The following is a 25,189-nucleotide window of genomic DNA, read 5'->3' on the forward strand; positions in this document are numbered from 1 at the left end:
GGTCAACTGTGGCCACAACAGAGCTAGGGATGTGGCAGCCCTGTGTGGACAGTAGAAGGGAGGTAGCTCCCTGGTCAGACTTTGAGCCATCAGGTGCCTCCTCAGGGGACTGAGGGTAAGAACCTAGTTCCGTTCGTATTTCTCTCTATCTGTATCTTTCTCATACCAATAGAAACCCTAAAGCTCTTCCCGTACCCCAGTAGCTATGGTTGGCTACCTAGGAGTTGTCAATCTGTTTGAGTCTTGGGGAAAAAGAAAAGGGTGATTTCTTTGTACTCCAGTCCTATAATTTATGGGCAAAGGAGAGGGACAAATGGGGCATCAAACGTGGTGTGGGAAGTGCTACCGTGACTTATATGAGGCACTTGGTTATGCTTCTACTCAAAAGCCCTTCAAACCATATTCCAATAAGGCAACACTCCCCAGCGCTCTCCCCCATAACACCTAGTGTGGTTCTCTCACCCTCCAATACCAATGGTGGGTTCAACATAGCAGTCATACAGCTATCATTTCCCTGCTACTCCATCCTTTCCTTTCCAGTCAATATAATTCTGCGTCTGGCTTCTGTCAGTCATCTCCAATAATGATAATGCTGTCCTTTGATTTGAAAGGGAATAAACTTGTAGCAGCTCAACCCAAAGGACATTTAACTAAATCTCTCCAGGAACCCCTTCTAGAGAGCCAAAACCTTTAGCTTTCAGGTCACTCTTGATTTTTAGCTATAACAACTTCATACTGAAGTTGTTATAGCTAAAACAACTCTTACAACTTTTGATGTTTCTCTTGTTTTCCCAAACTGTCCCTTAAATGAAGACCCAATGCTTGACTGATGACTGAGCTCTTGTTTCTGAAAGCTAAGGACTTTGAGAAACACTAAGAATTCTCATGGGTCTCCCCAGAATACTGGAAGAAGCAATGGAAGACCCCAGCTGGCTTGGGCTTAACCGTTGGTGGTTTTTAACATACAACTTCCCCTTAAGCATGATAACACAGGAAGCCTTTCATAGCTTGAGAGAACAGCAAATGTTCCAGTGAAAAATAAGATGGGGAAGGGAGGGGCCTGAGTCCTGAACATGGTCAGGCTTTGCTTTGCGTGTCAGAAGCACTGGATTTGAATCTGAGCCTTGCCAGTGATCACCTGGTGGCCACCACCTCGGTTTCTTCTCTCAAACAGGTGAGCACGCTGTACCCACCTTACAGGCATGGAGGAAAACAATATTAAACACAATGAAAATAAGTCACCTACTAATAGACTTGAACTCAGCTTCTCTCTTTGTGAAAGGAGGGGACACTGGTGAATAAAGCCCGGATCGTTGGCTATTTTGTTTTGATCTATCCCTAGTACAGAAGGAAGCCAAGTACTGCACCAGCCTGCACTGCACTCTGCTATTGTTCAGAAGTGAAACTCAGTCTGTTTTCTTAACTTAGAAAGCAGCCAATTCTCACTCACCCTATCCTGCGTACATGCAGCCTCACCCATGACTGTGGACGGGGATGGGAATCGTAAGCATCAATGAGTTCACTGAGATTTTCACACCCATGGTGTATCCCTACATCTTGGTGTCTTTATGAATGTTATTTGACTTTATTCACTCTGCTCACTACCCCCAATCTCACCCCACACCCATTTCAGCCCCCCGATCAGGTGGGGAAAGGGTGGTGCAGAAGTTGGTCAGGCACCGAGAGGATGAGTCAAGAACAGAGAGGAAATAAGACTCAACAGCCTTCCTTTCAGCCTGGAGACACTTCCTCTTCCTTGAGGTTTCCTAATTGGCTTCCTCTAATTCCTATTTTCTTACCGCAAAATTAAGTCATCTCTGGTGCTCAGAAGGAGCCAAGTTCCCTTGAGATAACTGGGGGAGAGAGCAAATGAATGAGGTGTCTGATCATTATAACCAATATTTTCCGTCACTAATCGAGGAACTAGTTCTTGAGAACCCAGGTATCGATGGGAAAGCAAGAGAGTGCTCCAGTGTTATGTTCTACTTGCTTTGAAAGTACTTGATAAACCGCAACTGAGATCCGTGAATTTCACCCAGTGTGCAATTCATCCATCGTGGTGAAACAAAGGCAAGTTTCAAAAGTCAACCATAGACAACAGACTAAAACATTTTCAAGATTAAAAACTCTGCAATGATGTCTTGCAAGTGCATAGCAAATTTTATTCCAGTTTTCATGGTCCATGTACAAAATAGATGCCTAATAAATAAATAGTTAATTCCTTTAAGATGCGGGGAGGGGCTTAAATGGTATGATTAAAGAGGGTGGCATTGAGAAGTTACCATTATTTCTTGAGGATCCGTTGAAGCATCAGACACCAAAGAGTATGTTCCCGAGCTAGCCGGCACACACACAAAATACCAAGGAGCAAGAGGGGAATTCACTCAAAGGAGAAGTGGGAATCAGAGGTAAAAATCAGGAAGACATTTTCAAACAACTTCTCCAAAATAATTCAACAAACGTCTACTGAGCCTCTTCTAGGGGTAAGCAGCTGGGCTGACTGCTCTGGAGACACACAGATGAACCAGATGGGGAAGAAAGTTCAGTGGGGAAGAAAGATGAAACACAAATGAGAGCAATACTAACACGAGGCAGCACACGATATGTAAGGTAGTGTCCAACAAAGCACTGCAGATGGGAAATGACTTTGGCCAAAGGGAATGCAAGCCGCCTGCTGAAAGAAATATATCCGAGCTCAACTTGGGAGGACAAGCACTCTGACAGTTGTGTTCGCTGTTAGGAACAGTGTGAGTGGCACCACGATGCAACATGGACTCGGGGTGGCAAGAACAGAGAAGCAGAGGAAGAAAAAAAGAGCCTGTGTTTAGGGCATGGCAGTGGCTTAGCTTGACTAGGACACAAAAATGTTCTGGAGTACAAAGGCAGGGAGGAGGCCTTGAATGCCAAGAAAAGGAACTTCTGCTCTGGGTGGAAGGCAATGGGGAGACATTTGACGTTTCTGAGTAAGGGAAATGGCATGATTAGAATTATGCTCTCAGAAGATAAACTTGGTGGCAGTATTTATAATGAACTATAGATGGGCATATCAATCAGGAGGCCATTGCTAATAGTCCCAGTGAACGTTTGTGAAGGCCTGAACTGGGGTGGTAGTTATGGAAACGGAAAGGAAAGAAGATGCCAGAGACTTTTAAATAGCCCTCCGCCCATTATAAAAAGAGATACACTATTCATAGCACTATTTGTAATAGGCAAAAACTAGAAGCTATCCAAATGCCCATCAACAGTAGAACGAATAAATTGTGGTATATTCACACTATAGAACATCATATAGTAATGAAAATGAATGAGATACAATTACATGTGACAATATAGATGAACCTCCCACAATATTGAATGAAAGAAGCCAGCCACAAAAGAGCACAGCCTGACTGATTTCATTTACATAAAGCACAAAAACAGGCAAAAGGAATCTATACTGTTGGAAGACTAGACAGTGGTTACCTTTATGGAGGCAAGAAATGATGGAAGTGAGCGCAAGGGGGCATCTGGGTTCTGGTAACAAGTGTGATGAACAGACTGTGATAAAACTACAATCTGACTTTTGTTCTCCCACTCTTCCTTTCATTTTTCCTGCCTCTAGATGAAAACCCGGGTATGCTCCCTTACTTTTCCGTTCCTCTTAGATAATATGCAGTGCTACGGTTACTTTAACAAATGCAGTATCGATTCAGAAATTAGAATATCCCGTTCTATACCAATAGATTCCAAACAGCACTGCATCATTTCTATTCTGTCAGCTTAGGTCGGTTTCGTACTAAATCTTCCAGTGGAAAGGGGTGGGGGCATGGTTAACTTTTCCTCCTTAATCACTCCTGGCTCAGTTCCACCCTTACCTCCTTCACACCCTCCACACGCCCCGCCCCAGCCAAGGTGGAGGATGGGCAGTGGAGGATAGGTAAGGGTGGGTGGCTCAATGCCTTCTAGGCCGAGCAGATGTTTATAGCTGGAGTCTCTGGTGAGCCTGACAGATGGTTAAAGCTGATGCTTTTCCGCTTGGCCACTCTTCTAAGGCTCTTCAGTGGTTCTCTGCTGAGCCCATCGGTTTTTATATGTAGGTGGCCACTTGCACTCCTTCAACCCCTGGCCATCCCGAAGTTCCCCTCCAGCCCAAGACAACCTAAGGCAACTCTCTTCCCACCCATCTGGCCCCCATCTGGACCTCAGGAAACCTGCAGTGCCAGGAAAGTCCAAGGCAGTAGCCCTCTCTGGCTCGTTTCCAATGTCTCTTGTCAGCCCTGCTGTCATCCTGTAACTTTTGCAGAGTCAGGCCCATCCACAGAGGCTTCAGCTTTCTCTGAAGTTCTGGGCTCCACAGACTGCAAGAGAAGCTCTAAGTATTCCTATTGAGGCATCTTTCCTGGGGTCCTGGGGTCAGAGGGTACCTAAGGAACCAGGAGCCTGGCCACAGCTCTCTACAAGGAAACATCTTTATCTTTTTCCTTCCTCTGACTCTTTGATATCTTTGGCCTGATTAAGGGTCCGGGAGTTGTGAGGCAGATTCTCCTTTATTCTTTTTGTAAATTCTGCATATGTACTGTCTACCTCACATTTACCTGGGAATCTCGGTATCTACTGTATTTGTGCCTCAGTGGAAACTGAGGCAGAAAGAGTCCTATTCTAACATCCTATTACACATGTAACAATTTCAGATTGTGCAGAAGATGAAGACAACTAAAAATCAACCACAATCCCAGCATGCAGAGATACCTATTAACATTTTGGAATCAACAAAATATTATTTCTTTCAGATACTTTTCTCCAAATGTCTCTTTCCTTCCTTCCTTCCTATTTAAAAAATGGGATCATATTAAACATACCATTTTGTAGATGTTTTGTCATTTAACCCATGCCAACACACAAAGTATCATTTTAATCACTGTAACGTTTAAAATTATATTTATTTCTTCCCTCCCTTGTTTTGAACATTTCGTTATTTCCAATTTTGTTATTATTATCAATAACATTATTATGAAGAATACCTTCATGTACAAATTTTTTAGAAAAGGATTATTTCCTTTGGAAAGGTAGTTAAGAGTTGAATAATTAGCCTACAACAGATATTTTGAAGGTGGAATCAACACAATTTGCTAATTGATTAGGTATGTAAGTAGGGGGAAAGGAGCAGGAAAAAATAACATAAAGTAAGGCAGGAGGTCACTCTGTTGGGGTGAAGATGAATTGTTTTCACCGTGGTTGAGTTTGAGGGGCCACAGGCTACCAAGGTAGAAATGCTCAGCTGCAAATGTAGAATTGGAAAGAAAGCTGGGGTAGAGATGGCTCCTTCCTCTGAGAAGTTTGGCTGTTAAATTATCCCTAGGGAAGCACAGTTTTGTCAGGCTAGAAGCCAAAAGGTATTGTAGTTAGATGGGGGAATGAGCCCATGGAAAGAGATTAACTGAGAAAACAAGTTCTCAAGTTAGCAAGAAAGGATAGTATGGAGGCAGGTAGAAAAAGTAACCTAGAAAAGGGAGAAAAGGGTGAGGAAAGAAAGTTGCTAGAAAGGGCAAAAATTGCTGAAGAGGCTCTTAACAGATGGCTTTTAGTTCCTGCTTAAGTCATCTGCTGAGAGTGAGAGTGGCCAGGTTATGATTCAGGACTTAGAATCATGAGTGTTGCACTATTATTATTATTTTTAAATAAACTTGGAGCTCATTTGAGACTACTCAAACTACTACTCAGAAACATGGTCTGCAGCCTTGGCATCACCAGGCACACCAGACCTGAATCAGAATCAGCACTTTAAACAGGATCCCATGTCCATTAGAGTTTGAGAAGTACGCTGGCACCCTCTTCCCCACTGAACAGAAAAGGAAATGGAGGCTGCAGGAGATGAGCTCTTTTCAAGTTAAGATGGCAAAAGTTGGGAGAGCTCCTTCAGGGAATTAACAGGGAATTCATTGAAAGGTGAAACAAAGGACCTTCAAATGGGAGTGAAGTACTAGTAGCATAATTTCGTGACTTTTCTAGCAATACTATGGTATAGGAGAGGAGAAAGTGGAATGGTATGGGGCTACCCAAAGTTCGGTTTAGAATTGATAAGATGGGTACCACAGGAGGTGAAATGAATGAAAGGATCTGAAGTATTACTGAAGTCATCCATGAAATGAGTGGTTTGACGATGGAGTGGGGTGAGTAAGAAGGCAAGCGAAGCCAGATGCGGATGGATAAGAGAGGCCTCTAGGTGAGGAAGGAATAGGCCTAAGAACAGATCTAGGAACTGGTGGTCGGGATGAAGGAATGGAGCAGGTTAAGGAGGTTGTAGTCAAAATGAAGAGCTCAAAAGTCTGATATCCTGAAAGTGGAGCACTTTTGAGTAGTTTAAAAGATCCAGGTTGGCGTCTCACAGGGGGCCGAAAATCATCAGAGTTTAAGTGGATAAGAAACGATGAGACCAGAATATGGATGGTGTTGAAATCTCTGGGGATAATGGCAGTGGGATTGGGAAGGAAAAAAATCTACTGACATTTATAAAGCACAAACTGTTCAGTACCGATTTCCTCACAGAAACCTCCCTTGCTGTATCAAAGAACAAAAAGAGCCAGATGATTTACTTTAAAAAATAAAAAGCTCTCTATCTGTGTCAAGCAGCAAAACTTCCTCAGGCTTTCTCTTCAAATACTTGGTCTGACCAGAGTTTATTTCTTTAGGAGCTGGAGATCAGAGGGCCTAACTTGGAAAAGACCCATTTCTTCAAGGATTTGAGAACTTCTGCCAGAACAGGGCTAAGTGCCAAAGGACACGATCCTTAATTTGAGCCAGTAGCTATCATCAGGGTGACAGCTTCCTGGAACACAAATTTCCTTCTGAACACAAGGAAACCTGGAGGAGTAGTTTGTGAGTATACAACCATGCAAATAGTATTTTATGGTATACAGCAATGCCCTAGCTTAACCTGACTGCCTCATTTTATGAATTTATATTATGATGTTTGGAGTACATGAGGAAGAAATGATAGAAGACTATGAGAACAAGGAAAAGTTTCATTTTCTGTCAGGTGGGAAAAAACTGCATTACAAAAGAGCTTATAGAGAATGAATGATCCTTAAAAAAATTATATATATATGTGTGTATATATATATGAAAGGCATACATGTGTATAAAAACTTAATAGCATTAGACTACTCAGCTTTGGAGCAGAGGATAAAAATATTCAGCTTTGGATTCTAGGACAAGGTCACTGAAAAGAGGAAGAAAATACAAGAATGATTTATTTTTAAAGAATTAGTAATACAGTACATCTTAAGCAATGAGTCTAGGTGAGGGACTTACCTTTCGGACAACCTGCCATAACCACTTCCAAAGGAACCTGTTTCATTCAGCTTTGGATTCTAGGACAAGGTCACTGAAAAAAGGAAGAAAATACAAGAATGATTTATTTTTAAAGAATTAGTAATACAGTACATCTTAAGCAATGAGTCTAGGTGAGGGACTTACCTTTCGGACAACCTGCCATAACCACTTCCCAAGGAAGCTGTTTCATGGAGGTGGAGGCCCCATAGTATCCTCCCAGGCCAGGATGCCACTCTGTCCCAGCGAGCCAAATGAGGAGTAGAATTGTCAGGGAATTCCGGACACTGACATTCTTTGTTCTGATGCAGTCATAGAAAGCACAAGAAATCTGCTTTAATAATGGACTTTCATAAGCAACAAGGACCTACTGTATAGCACAGGGAACTATATTCAATATCTTGTAATAACCTATAATGGAAAAGAATCTAAAAATGAATATATATATATGTATATATATATCTGAATTACTTTGCTGTACACCTGAATCATTGTAATTCAACTATACTTCAATTAAAAATTTTTTAATACATAAAAATTTAAAAAAAGAAAAAAAATGGACTTTCAATATTTAGATGTGAACTAAACTTGATTCTTAGTAATGTTCTAGCCCAGCTGAGACTGGTCTCCTTAAAATGAATTTATGTCTCTACCATATTAGAAATTGTGATTTCTCAAGTATTTGCTTCTTGGGCTGAATTTTAACTAACATCAAAGAGATTAATGAGGTAATCAGTTAAATATGGATGAAATTAATTCTACATCAACTTTCTTGTCAGAAGCTACCAGAAACCCTTTACATAACACTGCTATTTATAATAAATTATCATGGTTATTTTAATAACTTAATCCATTTGATAACAGTGTATTTCTGAGAGTACTCTGGTAGCAAAACAATTTTTAGCTGTTATCAGTGACTAGATAATTGTCTTCCTGTTTATTTCAATTCCTGGTTGAAGGCAAGTTGTATATGTACAGTCTCTGGAAGCATCCGTCAGATCAAGTATTGCCAACAGAGACAAAACTTGGGGAGAAAAGTCCTCAGGGAATCTTTTTTTTTTTTTAATTTATTTATTTTACTTTTATTTTTGGCTGCATTGGGTCTTTTGTTGCTGTGTGCAGTCTTTCTCTAGTTGCAGCGAGCTGGGGCTACTCTTCGTTGCAGTGCGCAGGCTTCTCATTGCGGTGGCTTCTCTTGTTGCGGAGCACAGGCTCTAGGCACGCGGGCTTCAGTAGTTGTGGAGCACAGGTTTAGTTGCTCTGCGGCATGTAGGATCTTCCCAGACCAGGGATCGAACCCGTGTCCCCTGCATTGGCAGGCAGATTCTTAACCACTGCGCCACCAGGGAAGTCCCTTAGATCCTTTCTTATCCTTGTTCCCCTCCGGCCTCCTGTAGGGCTGTGGGCTTTAGAGATGCCTCATTTCCCACTACCCCTCATCCTCTCATCTAATTCCCACCTAGGGTTGCCAGATGTAGCAAATAGAAATATAGGATGCCCTATTGTGAATTTTAGATAGGCAGTGAATATTTTTAGTGTAAGTATGTCCCTGCAATACTTGTGACGTGCTTATACAAAAAACTGTCATTTATCTGAAATTCAAATTTAATTGGGAGACCGTATTTTATCTGGCAACTCTACTGTCACCCTGGGGTTATAAGAGGCTCCAGCAGCTGCCTTGTTCCACTTACTAAGAACTCTTAGTTCTGCTTAAGTCCCAGCCCTGAAAGAACCCAAATCTAAATCCCACAATTTCATCAGAGTGGTCTATGTTCCTCTACTCCCAGTCATTCCCACAAGGGTTCCCTTAGATGTTTCTCACTCTGGAAATTCCAAGTTGCTGAAGGATGGGCAAAGTACCGGATCTAGACTCCATTTAGCTTTGCCCTCAAGTATCCCGATAATTTTGACTTTTAGCAAAGATGAGACTCACCATGATGGGCCAGAATTCAGGTGCCTACATAACATACACTTCCTTTCCATGCCTGCTCTAGAATGAAGCTATCAGGGAAAAAGAAATCTAATGTGAACACATATGCATTTTATAGCACCTTAGGACAGTTTTTTAAAAAGCAAGAAACCTGCTAAAGGAACAGGGAAGCAGTAATTATATTTAAGTGCAAACTTGAAGAGAAAAATTCATTTAATGTGAAGAACAAGGCACCTGAGGTGAGGCAGTCCCAGCAGAGCCCTGAGAGAATGAGCTCAGGTTTCTCCTTTGAGATTTTATCTTTACCGGGTCTGAGAACAGCGGGAGGAAAAGAGAGTATAAATTCAGGAGCATGCCAGAGGGAAGCACAAAGCATTTTAGACATACTTTTCAGTGGCAGAGTCAGTGCCCTTTCAAAGCTTTCATTGTTCATGGCTGGCCGACTTTAAAGATACTCTCAATCCAGGGCACAGGTTTTTAAAGAATTCCTTCTTCCCACTGTGTCTGGGACCTTGAATTCGCTTTTGTCTCACTCAGGTGATCAGAATACAAAAGGCAGCCTAAGTGTTGGGTACCAGCTGCCTCCATTCAGATAATCCCTGAACTCTCCAAGGTCCCGCGTCAGTGCGATTGACTCTGAGCAGCCCTAGAATTCCCCTACTCCCAGACAAATGACAGATGCACCTCAATTTACCTCAAGCAGAAATCAGGGTTTTGTTTTGGAATGGTATTAAAGAGTTCAAAAATAATGTAGTTTCCCTAACACAATTTTCTACCCTGATGAGCCACCGTGTAAACGTGGGCCCTTTAAGAGGTTGTCCTGCCTGTTCCCTTCCTCTCATTCTCCCCACTTTCTCTTATGTGGCTAACAAAGTTTCTAAATCTACATACCGGATGCTCTACCATTCAGTCTGTCTGTGTTTTTATGAACTACTCTAGTCTAAGTTACAGTGTACAGTAGAAGAAAGACTATTTGACTTGAGAATCAGAAGAGCTGGGTTATGGTTGAAATGTCTCTACTAACTAGCTGTGGGATCCAAGGGAGCCATTGCATCTTCCTGGATCTATTCCTCCTCTATAAAATGCGACTGTTGGACTTTATGTTCTTCAAGGTTCACTCCTGCTCTGAAGTTCTACGATTCTTTTTGTATCCTCTCCCATCTCTAGAGCAACTTGTGAGGAATTTGCATTAAGCTTTTAGACAAGCTTATTTAACAAATGCTTTCTTTCCTAATTTTCTTAAAACTAGGATAGTTTCTTTTAAAAAAGTTTAGCTCGCTGAAAGCACAGTGTTCTAAGTAGGTAGTTCATGAAATCTAGAAAATAAACAGGTTGGATTTATGAGAGCTTTCCGATTCTCAGCATCTTTCAATGCCCTCAATTTATCAGGCACTTGTCTGGAGAGCTCCTTCCTCTAGGGGGCAGCAGTGTTGAATCCAACAATGGCGTAAGGAGGTAAAACATCCCCTCCTCTGTTTTTCCTGGATTGTCTCTCTGTGCATAATACACACCTTACTTATATCCATGTACATTGTTTGATATAAATGAAGTCTTTGTTTTTTCATGTAAATAATTTTATGCTAACATACTTTTTTCAGTTACGTTGTCGTAAATGCATCAATTTTAAGTGTTTAGTGTGATGAATTTGACTAATATATACATACACCTATGTCAGCACCACTCAGAACTTTCCATCACCCCCACAAAGTTCTCTTGTGCCATTTTCCTCAGGCAACTAGTATTCTGATTTTTATCACCATAGACTGGTTTTGTCTGCTCTTGAATATCAAATCATATAGTATGTATGAGTAAGGAAAGAACTGTTATGAAGTGTTACAGACACGAATATTTTCAGCTAAAATCAAGATATAAGCTGCCTAGCAAGGGAGTAAAACAGAGAGGCAACAACTTACTCACTTTGGTAAAGTAAGTCAAACTTGATAAAATGAAAATAATCTATATACTTTAGAAAGCCCTCATACCAAGTGATGGAATTAATAGTGTTCACAAAATGTTGAAGTCTGGAAAAGGCATAATAGCATGAAGAAGAAACAATCATAATCTTCCTCCAACCCAAATCATTGGGTGATAAGTAAAAGTTGCTAATACACCTCTGACATCTGGGCCAGCTCATCAGAGAAGACCACAAGTGATTCAGTGTGGGAAGGAGATAACATGTAGAGGATGAGATGATATCAGAAATGCAGAAAGGGTTTACAAACAACCCGGAGCCCAGGGCCAGATGGATTGGTTCTGCTATTGGTGGACCTGGAAGGGTAGCAAAATGGATACCAGAAGACCCTGTTGCCCAAGTAAGTGGAATAGCTGGCTCAATAGGAGAAAGGTAGGTATCACTCTGCACCAAGTTCCCCAACTTTGGCTAAGCCTCAAATCCCAACAAATGTTAGGGGAAAAAATGCAACCGGTTATGAAAAGATATTATATCTTATTTAATTAAAAAATCAATTTATTGATATGCAAACCAACTGGACCAAACAGGACAAACTGGATCAGACAGGACAGAAGCAATGCTCTAAACAAGCATCAACTTAAGAGCTCTGATGCCAACCAGGAGGACACCCAAACACAAGTTTAGCGTGAGGGTAAGCGTCTTTATGTCTTCCGGTGAAGGCAAAGCCATTTGGTTGGCACTTCATAGGAATATCTTTCCACCAGGTCGTCATCGTAAGGTATGTGCCACGAGTCTCCCGTTGTTTGCACCACGGTGTCATAGATGAGAATATGCTGTTGAATTAAAAAGGGAACCACACATTGAGAACAACACTAAAGGAATACCTAGCCATTTCCCTTTCTCTTCTGACAGCTTCTCAGTTTGCTTCAGAGACGTATTCTCTGTCTTACTTAACAATGGATTTTGAAAGAGCAGCTAACTCTGTGAAGATGAATGCCGGGGGTGGGGGCCGTAGGGGGCGGGATAAATTAGGAGTTGGGATTGACACATACACACTACTATATGTAAAACAGGTAAACAACAAGGACCTACGGTATAGCACAGGGAACTATACTCAATATTTTGTAATAACCTATAATGGAAAAGAATCTGAAAAAGAATATATATATACACACATATATATGTATAACTGAATCACTTTGCTGTATGCTTGAAACTAACAGAACATTGTAAATTAACCATACTTCAATTAAAAAAAAGATGACCCCCTACTATTAGGAGTTCTTTTTGGGGAGGTTTCATTTTTAAGGTTAAGGACTCTCTTAAAAAATTTTAAAAAAAAAATATATATATATATATTCCTTTTTTTGCCTTTATTGATTTTGTATGTGAAAGAGAAAATTTTCAGATATACAAAAATATAGAAATAGCACAATGAACTCCCATGTACCTGCCACTCAGCTTCAACCATTATCAATTCATGGCTAATCTTATTTCACCCATTCATCCATACCCCCCACCCAAGATTATATTGAAGTAAATCTCAGATATTATATCATTTCTTCTATAATTCAGTATGTATCTCTGAAAGGTAAGGACTTGTTTTGTAAATATAAGAGGAATATCATTATTATACTTAAGCATTAATAATTCCTTAACATCATCAAATTTCTACTGTTTACATTTTCCCAATTATTATATGTGTGTAACTGTATTTTACAGTTTATTTGTTTGAATAGGAATTGAAATAAGGTTATTACATTGTGACTAGCTGAATTCTCTTGTAATCTAGAGCTTCTCTTTTCAACTCTATTTCTCTTGCAATTTTTTGTTGTTGAGGAAACCAGGTCAGTTGTCCTGTATTGTTTCTCACAGTTGATTTTGCTGACTGTATCTCTGTGGTAATTTGATACCATATTTCCTATAAATGTCGTTTTATATATTTTTTGACCACTGGACCATATTTATCATTGGCTAGTGTATTTTTCTGTAGTAACTCGCCTTTAGATTTTCTCCCTTTGCTTTCACACAGGAGGCATCCTTATACTTACAGGTATTTAAACTAGAATCAAAAAAGAACTCAATTGAGACTGTGCCACAGCAGTGGATTAAACAGGAAAAAGGAGTTATTTAGCAGAAATAGAAGTTATGATGAACCATAAGGAATATGGAATTTTGAGCTACTGGAAATAAATAGGAGAATAAAAAACACATATGAGGATTTGTAATTGATGACATAATTGATGTCACAACTGATGACATTCCAGGTTTTCAATATGTCAATTAACATGGGGTTGGCCTATGAAAACTTTGCTCTGGCAGACTCTGTGTTTCTAGGATCTGGGTAATTCCAAATACCAAACTAAAGCTGAGAAAAGTAAAACATTGAGGGACTTCCCGGGTGGTCCAGTGGTTAAGACTCTGTGCTCCCAATGCATAGGGCCTGGGTTCGATCCCTGGTCGGGGAACTAGATCCCGCACGCATGCCGCAACTAAGACCCAGTGCAGCCAAATACATCAATCAATCAATAAATCAATCAATCAATATTTAAAAGTAAAATAAAACATTGAGAACTAGTTGCAACATTCTTTGACTATGCCACATTCTTACTATCTACTTGGCTCTGCTGACATTATGTAGAGAACAGGTAACATACCTGAAAAGTTATTTTTGATCCTGGATGCCTACTAACAATTGCCAGCTGATGTCCCTGCTGCCATTTAAAGAACAGGCGTTGGGTCTTGGCATCAGGCAGACAGGCCTTGTGGTCCCGCATCAGATCTTTTGTGATAAACTTGCAGTGGTTCCCCGAGTGCAGTGTGGCATACAGAAGGAATGGATCGTCCTCTGAGCTGAGTCGGGCGTAAGAAAGAACACAATCAAGCACACGCCCAAAGAGGCAAAGAATAGCATTCTTCACCATGCTGTTTTCTTCTTACTCTACTTTCCTCAGAAGTGTTCTGCTTTCTTAACTGACATGATCTCAGTGATCCGTAAGAGCCGCCTGCAAGTCCTAGCTGGTAGACAACGCTATCTAGAACACAGATGGAAAGCTAAGGGGAAAGGAATGCTAATGCTAGGGATTCTTAGCAGCTCAGCTGGGCTCTTCCACTAGAATGGAGAACTCTAACAGTAATTCTCTCTTCATACTCAAAAGCTGGGTCTCTGTGTTCCCAGGGTGTTTTTCCTATCCGCTTCATCCACCACAGAGCACACCTTTCCCCGTCTCCTTTCCTCACTCGAATTCATAATACTAACAGGGCAGGATGACAATTTCTTGCAAAAGTAAGGGGCTGACCTCAAAGCTGAAACTGGTTATCCCCAAGCAGCTTCTGGGTAGTCATCCTGATCAGCACCCAAAGGCATCTCCAACGAGAGAAGAGCCAGGAGCGCAAAGTCTCCAATGGGCCCTCAACATCAGCACTGACCACTTGAATACATGTGCTGTAGAAACAGCGGTGGCTACCTTGGCTCAGGAGATTTGGACAGCAACATGTGATAAGCCTTATGCCTTGATCCAAATGACCCAAAGTGGACCCTTTAAAGTTTACCTTATACTGACGTATTTCAAGTGAAATGATAAAACAACTGGGATCTGTCTGAAAAATCTCCAGGAAAAAGAGAGAGGAAAAGAAAAAAGAAAACATGTGGAGGTTGTATGGAGCAAGATTAACAAATGATGGTGACTGCTGGAGCGGGGTGACAGTCACGTGGGGATTCACTATACTGCTCTCTCTACTGTATGGTTGAACAGGCTTCTTTGGCACATTAATGGAAAACAGGGTTAATGTTACAAATGTAAAAACTCAAATCCAAAGCAATAGAATGTCCCTGAATCAATCTTTACAACTGGGTTTGGAACTTCAGTGTATGCAATAAATACAGGCTCCAAACCAAACATGAGACCAATTTCCAACATGCTTCTTGGTTATAACACTGCATTTATCCAGTTCTTCCACCTAAGAAAAATAATGATGATGGTGACAGCAACAAACATATACGCCTTCCATGTACTTGGTGCTGTATGATTTGCAAGTATCTTCTCATTTAATCCCCATGAGGGTTGCACATGAAGAAAAGAAAACACAGAGAAGGGAAACGCCTTCCCAGACAGGAAGTGGCAGGGCCATGATCTAAACCTGGGTGTATTCATTCCCAAGCCTGTGCTCTTAAGGTTTACCCAGTATTGCCTAAGGTGACTGCGTGAAGAGCATTATTATAGTCTTAGAGTCCTGGAGAGATGGAAGCACCCCCCTCCCATGAATAAATAAAAGGACTTAGCTAAAGAAAAATGGGATTTGGTTTGGGATCTGAAGGAGGGGTTAGCTTCCAGCTTTGTGCACTGAGTGCCATTTGACCTTTTTTTTTGGCGGAGGAGGGGAACGCGCTGTGCAGCCTGCAGGATTCTTAGTTCCCCGACCAGGGACTGAACCTGGGCCACGGCAGTGAGTGCCGAGTCCTAACCACTGGACTGCCAGGGAATTCCCCCATTTGACCTTTTTAAGAAGAAATGATTTGGGGAATACTGACAAACCTTGAAGTTATAACATTCAACCTAATGAAACCTAGACTTGGGGCTGAGGTGCGCTCATTATCCGTGCAAAGTCGGAAATAAACCTTTGTCGGCATAAACAGTATGAAAACCTAAATGCATGCTAAAAGTTAATACGTGCTGTTGTGGATCTGTGCTCCTCCTGATTAGCTGCTTTCTTCATACTCTATGGACACTGTATATTTTGTCGCTGACCATCTTTTCCATGTTCCTTTGGCTTCCTGGGAAGCTGTAGCTCATAGCAACATTCCCTTTACATTGAGAATAAAATCCAGAGCCCACGAGGAACTCTGCAATGTGGTCCCTGCCTTTTCTCGGCCCTCAGAACTGACTACCTTCCCTCTTGCTGCCCCCAGCCCATCCACACTGGCCTGCCAGCTTTCCTCATTCCTGCCTCAGGCCCTTTTCAACACTTGCTGGTCCCTCTGCCTGGTAGCTTCTTCCCACCACCCTTCCCCCTTTCTCAAATGACTCACTCGTTCCCTTCAGATCTGCCCCCTCCCAAAGGCTTTTTCCACTCCCCTCTGACCTATCCCCGACCTAGTCCCCTTCCAGCTCCTTACTCTGCTTCATTGTCTTCACAGCTTTGATCACTGCCTGGAATTACATTACCTGTTTATTTGTTTACCTGTTTACTGTTAAGTCGAAAGAGGGCAGGGACTTGGTCTTGTTCACTGCTGTTTCTCCAAGAACACAGAAGGTGCTCACATTTGTAAAATATTTGTTAAATGATCTATTTAGGAATTTATGGCATGCATTCTGTGTACTAATCTCATTTTGGGCTTTAACTCATTTCTCCTTTAACCTGATTTCCTCATCTATTTAAGTTTATCCTGCCGTAAAAACTATTTTTGTAAGCTGTCTCCAATCTTTTTTTTTTGGAATGAGGCTGAGTATACATACATACACACACATGCACTTTTAAAAATGGCAAAAAATAGGTTAACAAGCAGATGACTGGCCTAGTGTAATTCACTTAATAACTTCAATACCTACATGTTGTCAGCAAAAAAAAAGCTGGCTTGCTTTTGCACCTTTTCCATATCATCCTTCCTCCACCGGGAATTCTGCTTTAACATATGCTTCCGGCCCAGGACCAGCACTTGAAGATTCTGCTTGGCTAGTTGAGAGACCACATCCAAGAGCTAAAAAACACAAAGCCAGTTCCCAAGAGGGTCAAGGGAAGAATCTCAAGTAAGGGGAGTGATTCTTGCAGATGGTAATCTCAATGGTCAAATAGTCTTTTCCGGTAAGAGGTGAGAAAACATTCCTTAAAATAACAGTCCATCTTTGCAAATAAGCATGAGGAAAATGCTCCCTTGTCACAAATTAATGTCTAACACCTGCCCACCGGCCAGGCTACACTGGATAGCTGGGGAGGTTTCTAAGCACAGACTGCGTTCCCTAGAGCCCATGGGGATAGAGGTAGGGAGGCTAAGAAGGGTGGGGTTTGGTTCCTACACACTCCCGACCACATTTCAACCCAAACAGCTCAGCTTTTGTATACACTGTTTATATACTGGTATTGTGCATAGGCTTCTATTTGAGTAAAGGGTTCTACTTCTTTTTTTTTAAAGTTTGTAAATGGCCAGAATACTGACTTTTCAGTCAACTTTTCCATGTCATGACTCTGCTGAGATGGCTACCTTCCACTGAAATCCCTTTTTCCTCCCAAAGGTCTGTCAATTTCCATTCTCTAGCTTATTTTCCACTCAGTGAATCTACTCCCCATTCTCTCCACTTTCCACATGTCTTGTGCGCACATGTTTAGACTGGGGGCTTCCCTGGTGGCGCAGTGGTTGAGAATCTGCCTGCTAAGGCAGGGGACACGGGTTCGAGCCCTGGTCTGGGAAGATCCCACATGCCACGGAGCAACTAGGCCCGTGAGCCACAATTACTGAGCCTGCGCGTCTGGAGCCTGTGCTCCGCAACAAGAGAGGCTGCGATAGTGAGAGGCCCGCGCACCGCGATGAAGAGTGGCCCCCACTTGCCGCAACTAGAGAAAGCCCTCGCACAGAAACGAAGACCCAACACAGCCATAAATAAAAAAAAAAAAAAAAAAAAAAAAGTTTAGACTGGGATTTTAGTAAATCTAGTATTTTGGTGAGCTTGCTTACATTCACTCTTTCAGAAGGAAAAGTCCATAGATTACTTTTATGTACAACCTATTAAACTAAGCTATTAATGGATATTACTAAGTATAATATGTAAAAGCTAATGAAAAACTATAATTTAAGTTATATAATAGTGCATCGGAAGTATAAAAGTTCTGTAATTTATAAAAACTGCTGGGCTGGGACTTCCCTGATGGTGCAGTGGATAAGAATCTGCCTGCCAATGCAGGGGACACTCGTTCGATCCCTGGTCCGGGAAGATCCCACATGCTGCGGAGCAACGAAGCCCATGCGCCACAACTACTGAGCCCACGCACTGCAACTACTGAAGCCCGTGCACCCTAGAGCCCATGCTCTGCAACAAGAGAAGCCACCGCAATGAGAAGCCCGCACACCATAACGAAGAGTAGCCCCTACTCGCCGCAACTAGAGAAAGCCCATGTGCAGCAAAGAAGACCCAAGGCAGCCAAAAGGAAATAAAATTTAAAAAAAAATTTTAATTAAAAAAAAAAAAACAACTTCTGGGCCTACAAAAATCACAAGTTCAAAGTCACTGAAGAAATCCTTAATTTTCTTGGGTCTTGGTTAGAAAAGGCATTTTCTTTAGTCTAGCTTCCCCTTACTCATAAATTTCTTCCCATGTAGACTTTCAGGATATTATTTAAAATTCTCTAATCAATAAAATTTCATTTATTTATTTGGTCAGTTGTCAAATATTGCTTGAGTACCTGTTATGTCTAATACACATGCAGACTCTCTGTTAGTCTAATAATGAATTAATAAGGGCTGAATTTTTTAATTACTGTTTAATGCTTTGGATTTATGTATTTTTTTGGCCCATCCAACTCCATTACTAATCTTATTATTTTAGGAAACAGTAGTGAGTTTTATTATCACGAATTCTTAGTTCTAGAATTAAAGGACAGAATAGACACAAGTTGGCCACTGAATGTGAGCTGATACTCAAGCAGAGAAGTGTACCAAGACCAGTGTGAGGACTCTGACCCAAAGCTTTACGACCAGTAAAATAAAATTCTTCCCTTCAAAGCTATGAATAATGGCTTCTGTGTTCATTCAACAGTTATTTCCCAGGCCTCTCTATGTATAAGGCACATGGTAGGTATCACAGCTTACAAAATATTGAAAGACATGGCCCCTGCCTTTAGTGAGGGAGTGCCTAATAATTTTCTTACCCAACTATCAAGCCTGGGAAGATGTGTATGCTGGCTTTACATATACTGGATGGTTAATAAACATTTTCTGATTAGCTGAAGAATATGCCTACCTCTGTTTTTAATCTATCATAAAAGTAACTCATTATTGAAAACTTGAAAAATATAGACAAGAAGGTGAAAGAAGAAATCACTCATACCTCACTACCCAAAGACTGCTAACATGTTTTTGACAGTCTATTTATTCTATGCATTTTTACATAATCTTATAAGCCACTATTTTAAAAGTTGGGTTAGTAATTAAAAATAAACATCTTCACTAAAAAAGTTTGGTTCATGGATTCAAACACCCCAAAAGACATTGAGAGTGCATCTCCTTCAAAGTGCATTTATAACATTCCTTTATTAAAGCTATGCTGAGATTACAGATTATTTTCAATGAACCCAGATACAAAATGACAACTGGATTCATTAAGAGGAATGACGATTGCTTTCTAAAAATTCCTATATGAATTCCCACAAAGTTGTAAAGATACAAAAAAAAAAAAAATCAAACAAAACCAATTTTTGATACTGATTCCATGCATTTGAGAAGACATGGCTTAAAGAAAAACACAATTGGGTCTTCACATCTATACCTTGGTTTAGATAAATAGCCTTGAGTTTACTAATATTAAGTTAAAGGTAGGGGCCCAAGGAAGAGCAGAAAAGGCTTAGCCTGAACTACTCTGAGGCACCATCTTGTGGCTGAGAGGTCTCTACTAGTAGCAGCTCTCTGAAAATGATGCAAACAAGGGAGAATAAAGACACAGGAAAGAAAGATGAGTGTACGGAATAGAGGCACTTGCCTGAAATTCTGTGGACAATCTAGCTATGAGCCTACTTCCTCTGGTGTAAATTCCAAGGCTGGATCCAGTGGGCTGGGTCAGAGTCATCGGTATACTCAGAATAGTAAAGAAAAAGTAAATTCTCCTTAATTCTATGTTAGATCAAAAATAAGATGGGGAGAAATGTCCACTTCTGGGAAGATGGAGTGGATGTACTTTTCCCTATTTCTTCCACCATGTACAACTAAAAACCCCAGATGTTATATATAAAACAAACACAAGACTTCGAAAAGTAGAGACAAAAAGGCAGACTGGCTAGGGACCTTGGGACATGAGGAATGACATGTTGGTGATTGCTTGGATTTTCTTTTTGCCTCATATATCCTATACTTGGAGATCAAGAAGCCAGCAACCTGGAAATGCCAATGGATGCAGCCAAAAAACGACCAACAAAGGCCAGTTCTCACTAGCCAAAGGACCAGAAAAGACGCAGTCTAGCAACACAGAGAACCTGCTGAAGTGATAACACCAGGAGACTGTGATGTTATGTGTGTGTGTGTGTGTGTGTGTGTGTGTGTATACACATGTAATACCTAGAGCAATCATTAAAAATGCTATACAAAGAGTATACTCAAAAACAGTATGATTAAAAAACAAAACAAAATACCCACTATAGACACATAAAAATGGAATTCTAAAAAAAGTTAAAGTAGCCCACAGGAAGGCAGGAAAAACAAAACAGAAACAGAAAACAGAGATGATAGAAAACAAAAAATAAAATGGCAGCCATATAGCCCTAACATATCAATAATAACATATTATATAAAGGGTTTTAATACATCAATTAAAAGACAGAGCACATACCAGAATTTTATGCCTTTTTAAGCCTGAATAGTATTCCATTGTGTGTATATACAACATTTTGTTTACCTATTCATGTCGATGGATATTTGGGTTGTTTCCAAAACCTTCCTTCCTGAACTTATCCTGTAATGAATATTCCTATATACGAGGCATATTGATTATAGCTATCTTGCTGGAAGAACTGGCATAGAACTTCTAATGTCTGTAGACATCAGATCCCAAAGACTTTAGAGTTTTGAAGATCTACAGTCCACACAACTCAGGAAATGTCAGAGACTGCAGAGGGGGAGGTAAAAAGTTAAGAATAGGGAGAGGAAGTTACACTTGCTATTTAGGATTACTCAGAAAAGCTCTTGCTCTCATTGCCCTCTCCCACCTCTCGGGCAGCTTTTCTATTTCCTGAGCATCCCTATGCACTTATTTCTACCACATGTAGCTCTGCCAATTGTATTTTTACCCTAAGCTCAGGAACTACCTTTCAGCAGTTTTATGCCAAAAGTAAGTCACTTATGAGTAATGTCACTTATGAATTAAAAAAAAAAAAACAACCCTCTTATGTATTCCTACCAGAGACAAATCAAATTAGAATAGAAGCCAAACCAGAAAATGTTTGCACCAAATATTAAGCTGCAACTTGTTTTTACTCTTCTGGTTTTTGGAGAATCATCCTTTAGACATCTTAAGGAGCAGTGTGGGAGGGGAGGCGGGTGAGATCTGATTCCAGCTTAACCTTGAGATACTGAGTACCCAGAGTTCTGGAATCAATTTGGAATTTTAAATATTCTCTAGAATCAGCTGTACTGTGCATTTTGCTCTACTGTGTGGCTCAGATTCTAGACCCCTTAGGCAAGTCCAGAACTGTCCTCACCATCTCTGGGTTCTCCAGGTTGAGAACATCCCAGAGTGGATCTTTTTTTTTTTTTCCTTTAGTATTTATTTATTTATTTATTTGCTTGCACCGGGTCTTAGTTGCAGCAGGCGGGCTCCTTAGTTGTGGCTCGCCAGCTCCTTAGTTGCGGCACACGGGGTCCTTAGTTGTGGCATGCAAACTCTTAGTTGTGTCATGCATGTGGTATCTAGTTCCTTGACCAGGGATCAAACCCGGGGCCCCTGCATTGGGAGAATGGAGTCTTATCCACTGCACCACCATGGAAGTCCCCCAGAGTGGATCTTGGCTTCTCTCATCAGGACTGCCCTGAACTCAAGGAAACTCTTCCACATCTCTCTCATTTAAACCTAATCCCTGTTCAGAGTCTCAAGGGGAGGATTGCCTTTTCTAGGATATCGACCATTCTGTACACATGGATATTTGTCACATACTCCTTTATCCTTCCTATGAAGGCCCAGTTTGGTCTTGGATGAACCCTGAAGACGGTAAGTCAGACACAAAAGGACGAATATTGTATGATTTCATTTATATGAGTTACCTAGAGTAGTCAAATTCACAGAGACAGAAAATAGAATGGTGGTTGCCAGGGGCCAGAGAAGGGGGAATAAGGAGTTATTGTTTAATGGGTACAGAGTTTCAGTCTGGGAAGATGAAGAAGTTCTGGAGATGGATGACGGGGGTTGTTGCACAACAACGTGAAGTACTTAATGCCACTGAATCGTACACTTGAAAATGGTTAAAATGATACATTGTACATTACGTATATTTTACCACAATAAAAAGTTTTATTACAGAAAATTTTAAATATAAATAAAAATAAGCAGAATAGCATGATGTGCCCATCACCCCGTTTCAATAATTATCAGGTTATGGCCAATCCAATTTCATCTATATCCGCACCTACTTCTGCCTCGGATTATTCTGAAACAAATCCTAGACATCATATCATTTCAACTGTGAATATGTCAGAATGTATTTCTAAATATAAGGACTCAAAAAAAAAGCATAATACCATTATCACATCTAAAAAAATTAACAATAATTCCTTAATATCAAATATACAATCAGTATTTATATTTCTCTAGGTTACATATTTTTTAAAAAATCAGCATCTAAAAGAACTCCATACATCGCGATTGCTTGATTGCAGTTAAAGAAATGCGGAGGCTAGTCTGATGGAAGTTCCCACATTTAGATTTTGCTAACAGCATCCCGGTGGTATCATGTAACATATTCTCTAGTCTTTCTATGTTTCCTATAAATTGGTAGTTAGACCTAGAGACTTGATCAGATTCAAGGGGTTTTTTGGTATGTATGAGTGTGTGTGCATGTGTACATTTAAAATTGTGGCCCTGATAAAGTGAAAAGGTCAGTTCATTCATCAAAAATGAACGACAACTTCTCTGTCAGTCACTAGGCAGAGGGTACTGGGGATGCAGATACGGATATAAAGACACATTTATCCCTAGCCTCCAGGAGGTTGCAGTCAAATGATTGAAATGTGATGTAAAAAGTGCTAAGGAGGAGGACAAAGAATGGGTACTTAAATCAGACCGGGGGTAGGGACGGTGGTCAGGGAAGTCGCCACAAAGGAAGCAACGGCTGAGCTGCGTTTTCAGATGAATTAATCCAGGCAAGGAATGGGAGTTTCCAAGGACAAGAAGCAGCATGTTGAAGGTGGGGGCTCTTTATTAGTGCGCTGAATTCAGGGAACCGCCGAGGTGTGGGAGGATGACACAGGGAGTGTGAGATATAAGGCTGGAAATGACTGTAGGGGTCAGATCACAGGGGTCCTTGTAAACCATGATAAGGAATCTTTTACCACCTGAAAGCAGTGGAGAAAAACAAAGGATTTAAACAGGAGCGTGACATGACTACACATTTAGAGAGGTTAAAATTGTGGATTGCAAGAAGGCTGGACTAGAATAGGGAGATCAAGTAAGGGGGCTTCTGCAGTAATTCAGGTAACAGATAATGAGAACTGAGGTGCTGGCATTAAGGATGGAGAGAAGAGAGCCCTCTGTGAGTAAAGCAGAACTGATCAGACTTAGTCATTGACTGAATGTAGAAAACAGGGAGAGGAATAAACCAAAGAAGAGTTGGACAACTGGATGGATGATGGCAGCAAGACAGGGTCTATGAGAGGCGGAGCTCGTGATATCCCCAGGCGGGAGATGGCTAATGGGCAGCCAGTTAGGTGACTCATTTAGGAGAGGGCTTTGAGATAAAATAAAGATTTGGAGTCATCAGGAAACACATATTGGCAGGAGCCATCAGCGAGTGGAAGAGGTCTAACAGACTCAGAAGGAAAGGAGCAGAGGATGAAAACTGAGGAATACTATTACTGAAAAGATAGAGTTATAAGAAAAGCCATTAATGAAAGCTGAGGAATGGCCAGAGAGATAGAAGAAAAACCAGGAGACAGTGACCAGTCTCTTCCTGACCAGTCTCTCAGAAAGACTATAAGGAGCATTTCAAGAAGGAAGGAGAGACTAGGCTTCAGCGCTACAGAAACACCAAAACATGGCCTGCACCCCAGAGGCGGCATTTTGATGATGCCATGGGGGGCAGGAGGGTGAATTCGCTTGGTTTCCTAAACTCTATATATAAAGCTGCAGTCTGCTTTGTCCAGAGAGACTGTCTTACAAGCACGGCTCTTTTTTGCTTACCAAAAATCACGATCAATTATGCTTTTCATTTCAGATACTGAGTGGTGTGGCCTCTTTAGAACCTCCAACCTTCCAGAAGCTTCACTGAGCAAGGAGGAGGTTTTGGTTTTGTTGTTTTAAGATGGAAGAGACTTGAGAATGTTTATATTCTGGTCAGAAAAAGTCAACAGCAAGGTAGAGGCTGAAGATACAGGCATAGAAGGGATAATTGCGAGAACAAGGTTCTGAGAAAGGGGGAGATCTAGAGAACAGGCGATGAGAATACCTCTTGCACCGAGGTGAGTTTGAGCACAGGCTCGTTGGTTTGATTGCGTGGTTGGTGCATGTGCGTGCGGTGAATACGTCAACACGTGAGGTCATTCCTCCTGATAGCTTCCATTTTCTGTGTGCCACACGTGAGTCAGTGGCCCAGGGAGACTGGAGGGGGTGGTAGAGGAGGCTTGAGGGCTGCCTGTGGCGCAGATGAGATGCAGCTGGCGTGAGACTGGGGGTGGGAGCCGAGCGGACTGCAGATGTAAAAGCGCAAAAGCCCAGGCGAGGCTGGAGGTGGCAGCAGGGGGGACAATGGGGAGATGTACAGCCCTTTGCATCCTGGCTGCAGTGTGGGATAATGATCGGGATAACAATTGATCGGTTGCCCCTTGCTCCACATAAACATTTGGTCAAAAGGCATTTCCAGGTGGAACCATAATGGAAACAGCAGTCATCTAATATCACTCTCCCTATCTATTTACTATTAAAGATACCAGTCCCAATTGATATTTACATAGTATAAGATCTGTGGTTTGGGGTTCTGGCCTGAGTCAGGAATTCCAAATTCCTATCTCATTTATTTGTTCAGATCTCTTTAATTCTAAAATGTGAATAAGGTGCCCCCCACCCTCCTTAACAGCGTTGTCATTTATCAAGTCATCATCAACAAACATGTAAAATGTCATCACTCGCAATTTC

General features: G+C 41.2%; 1 protein-coding gene across 3 annotated transcripts in view; it reads right to left on the bottom strand.

The window, feature by feature from the left end:
* Positions 1-11,664: 11,664 nt before the first annotated feature.
* PRORP (protein only RNase P catalytic subunit) overlaps positions 11,665-25,189 on the bottom strand; it is a 119,405-nt gene continuing 105,880 nt past the window's right edge. For 2 of the 3 annotated variants that reach the window (XM_082384128.1, XM_082384129.1), the window contains exons 6-8: positions 16,700-16,848; positions 13,808-14,003; positions 11,665-11,983 (exon numbers count right to left, since the gene is read on the bottom strand). In XM_082384128.1, the coding sequence (XP_082240254.1) occupies positions 11,852-11,983; positions 13,808-14,003; positions 16,700-16,848 (477 nt within the window). In that variant the 3' untranslated portion in view covers positions 11,665-11,851. The remainder of the gene's footprint in view (positions 11,984-13,807; positions 14,004-16,699; positions 16,849-25,189) is intronic. The other variant, XM_082384130.1, reaches the window with a different exon arrangement.

This window comes from Balaenoptera borealis (genome assembly GCF_965194805.1).
Source record: "Balaenoptera borealis genome assembly, chromosome: 3".
NCBI lineage: Eukaryota > Metazoa > Chordata > Mammalia > Artiodactyla > Balaenopteridae > Balaenoptera > Balaenoptera borealis.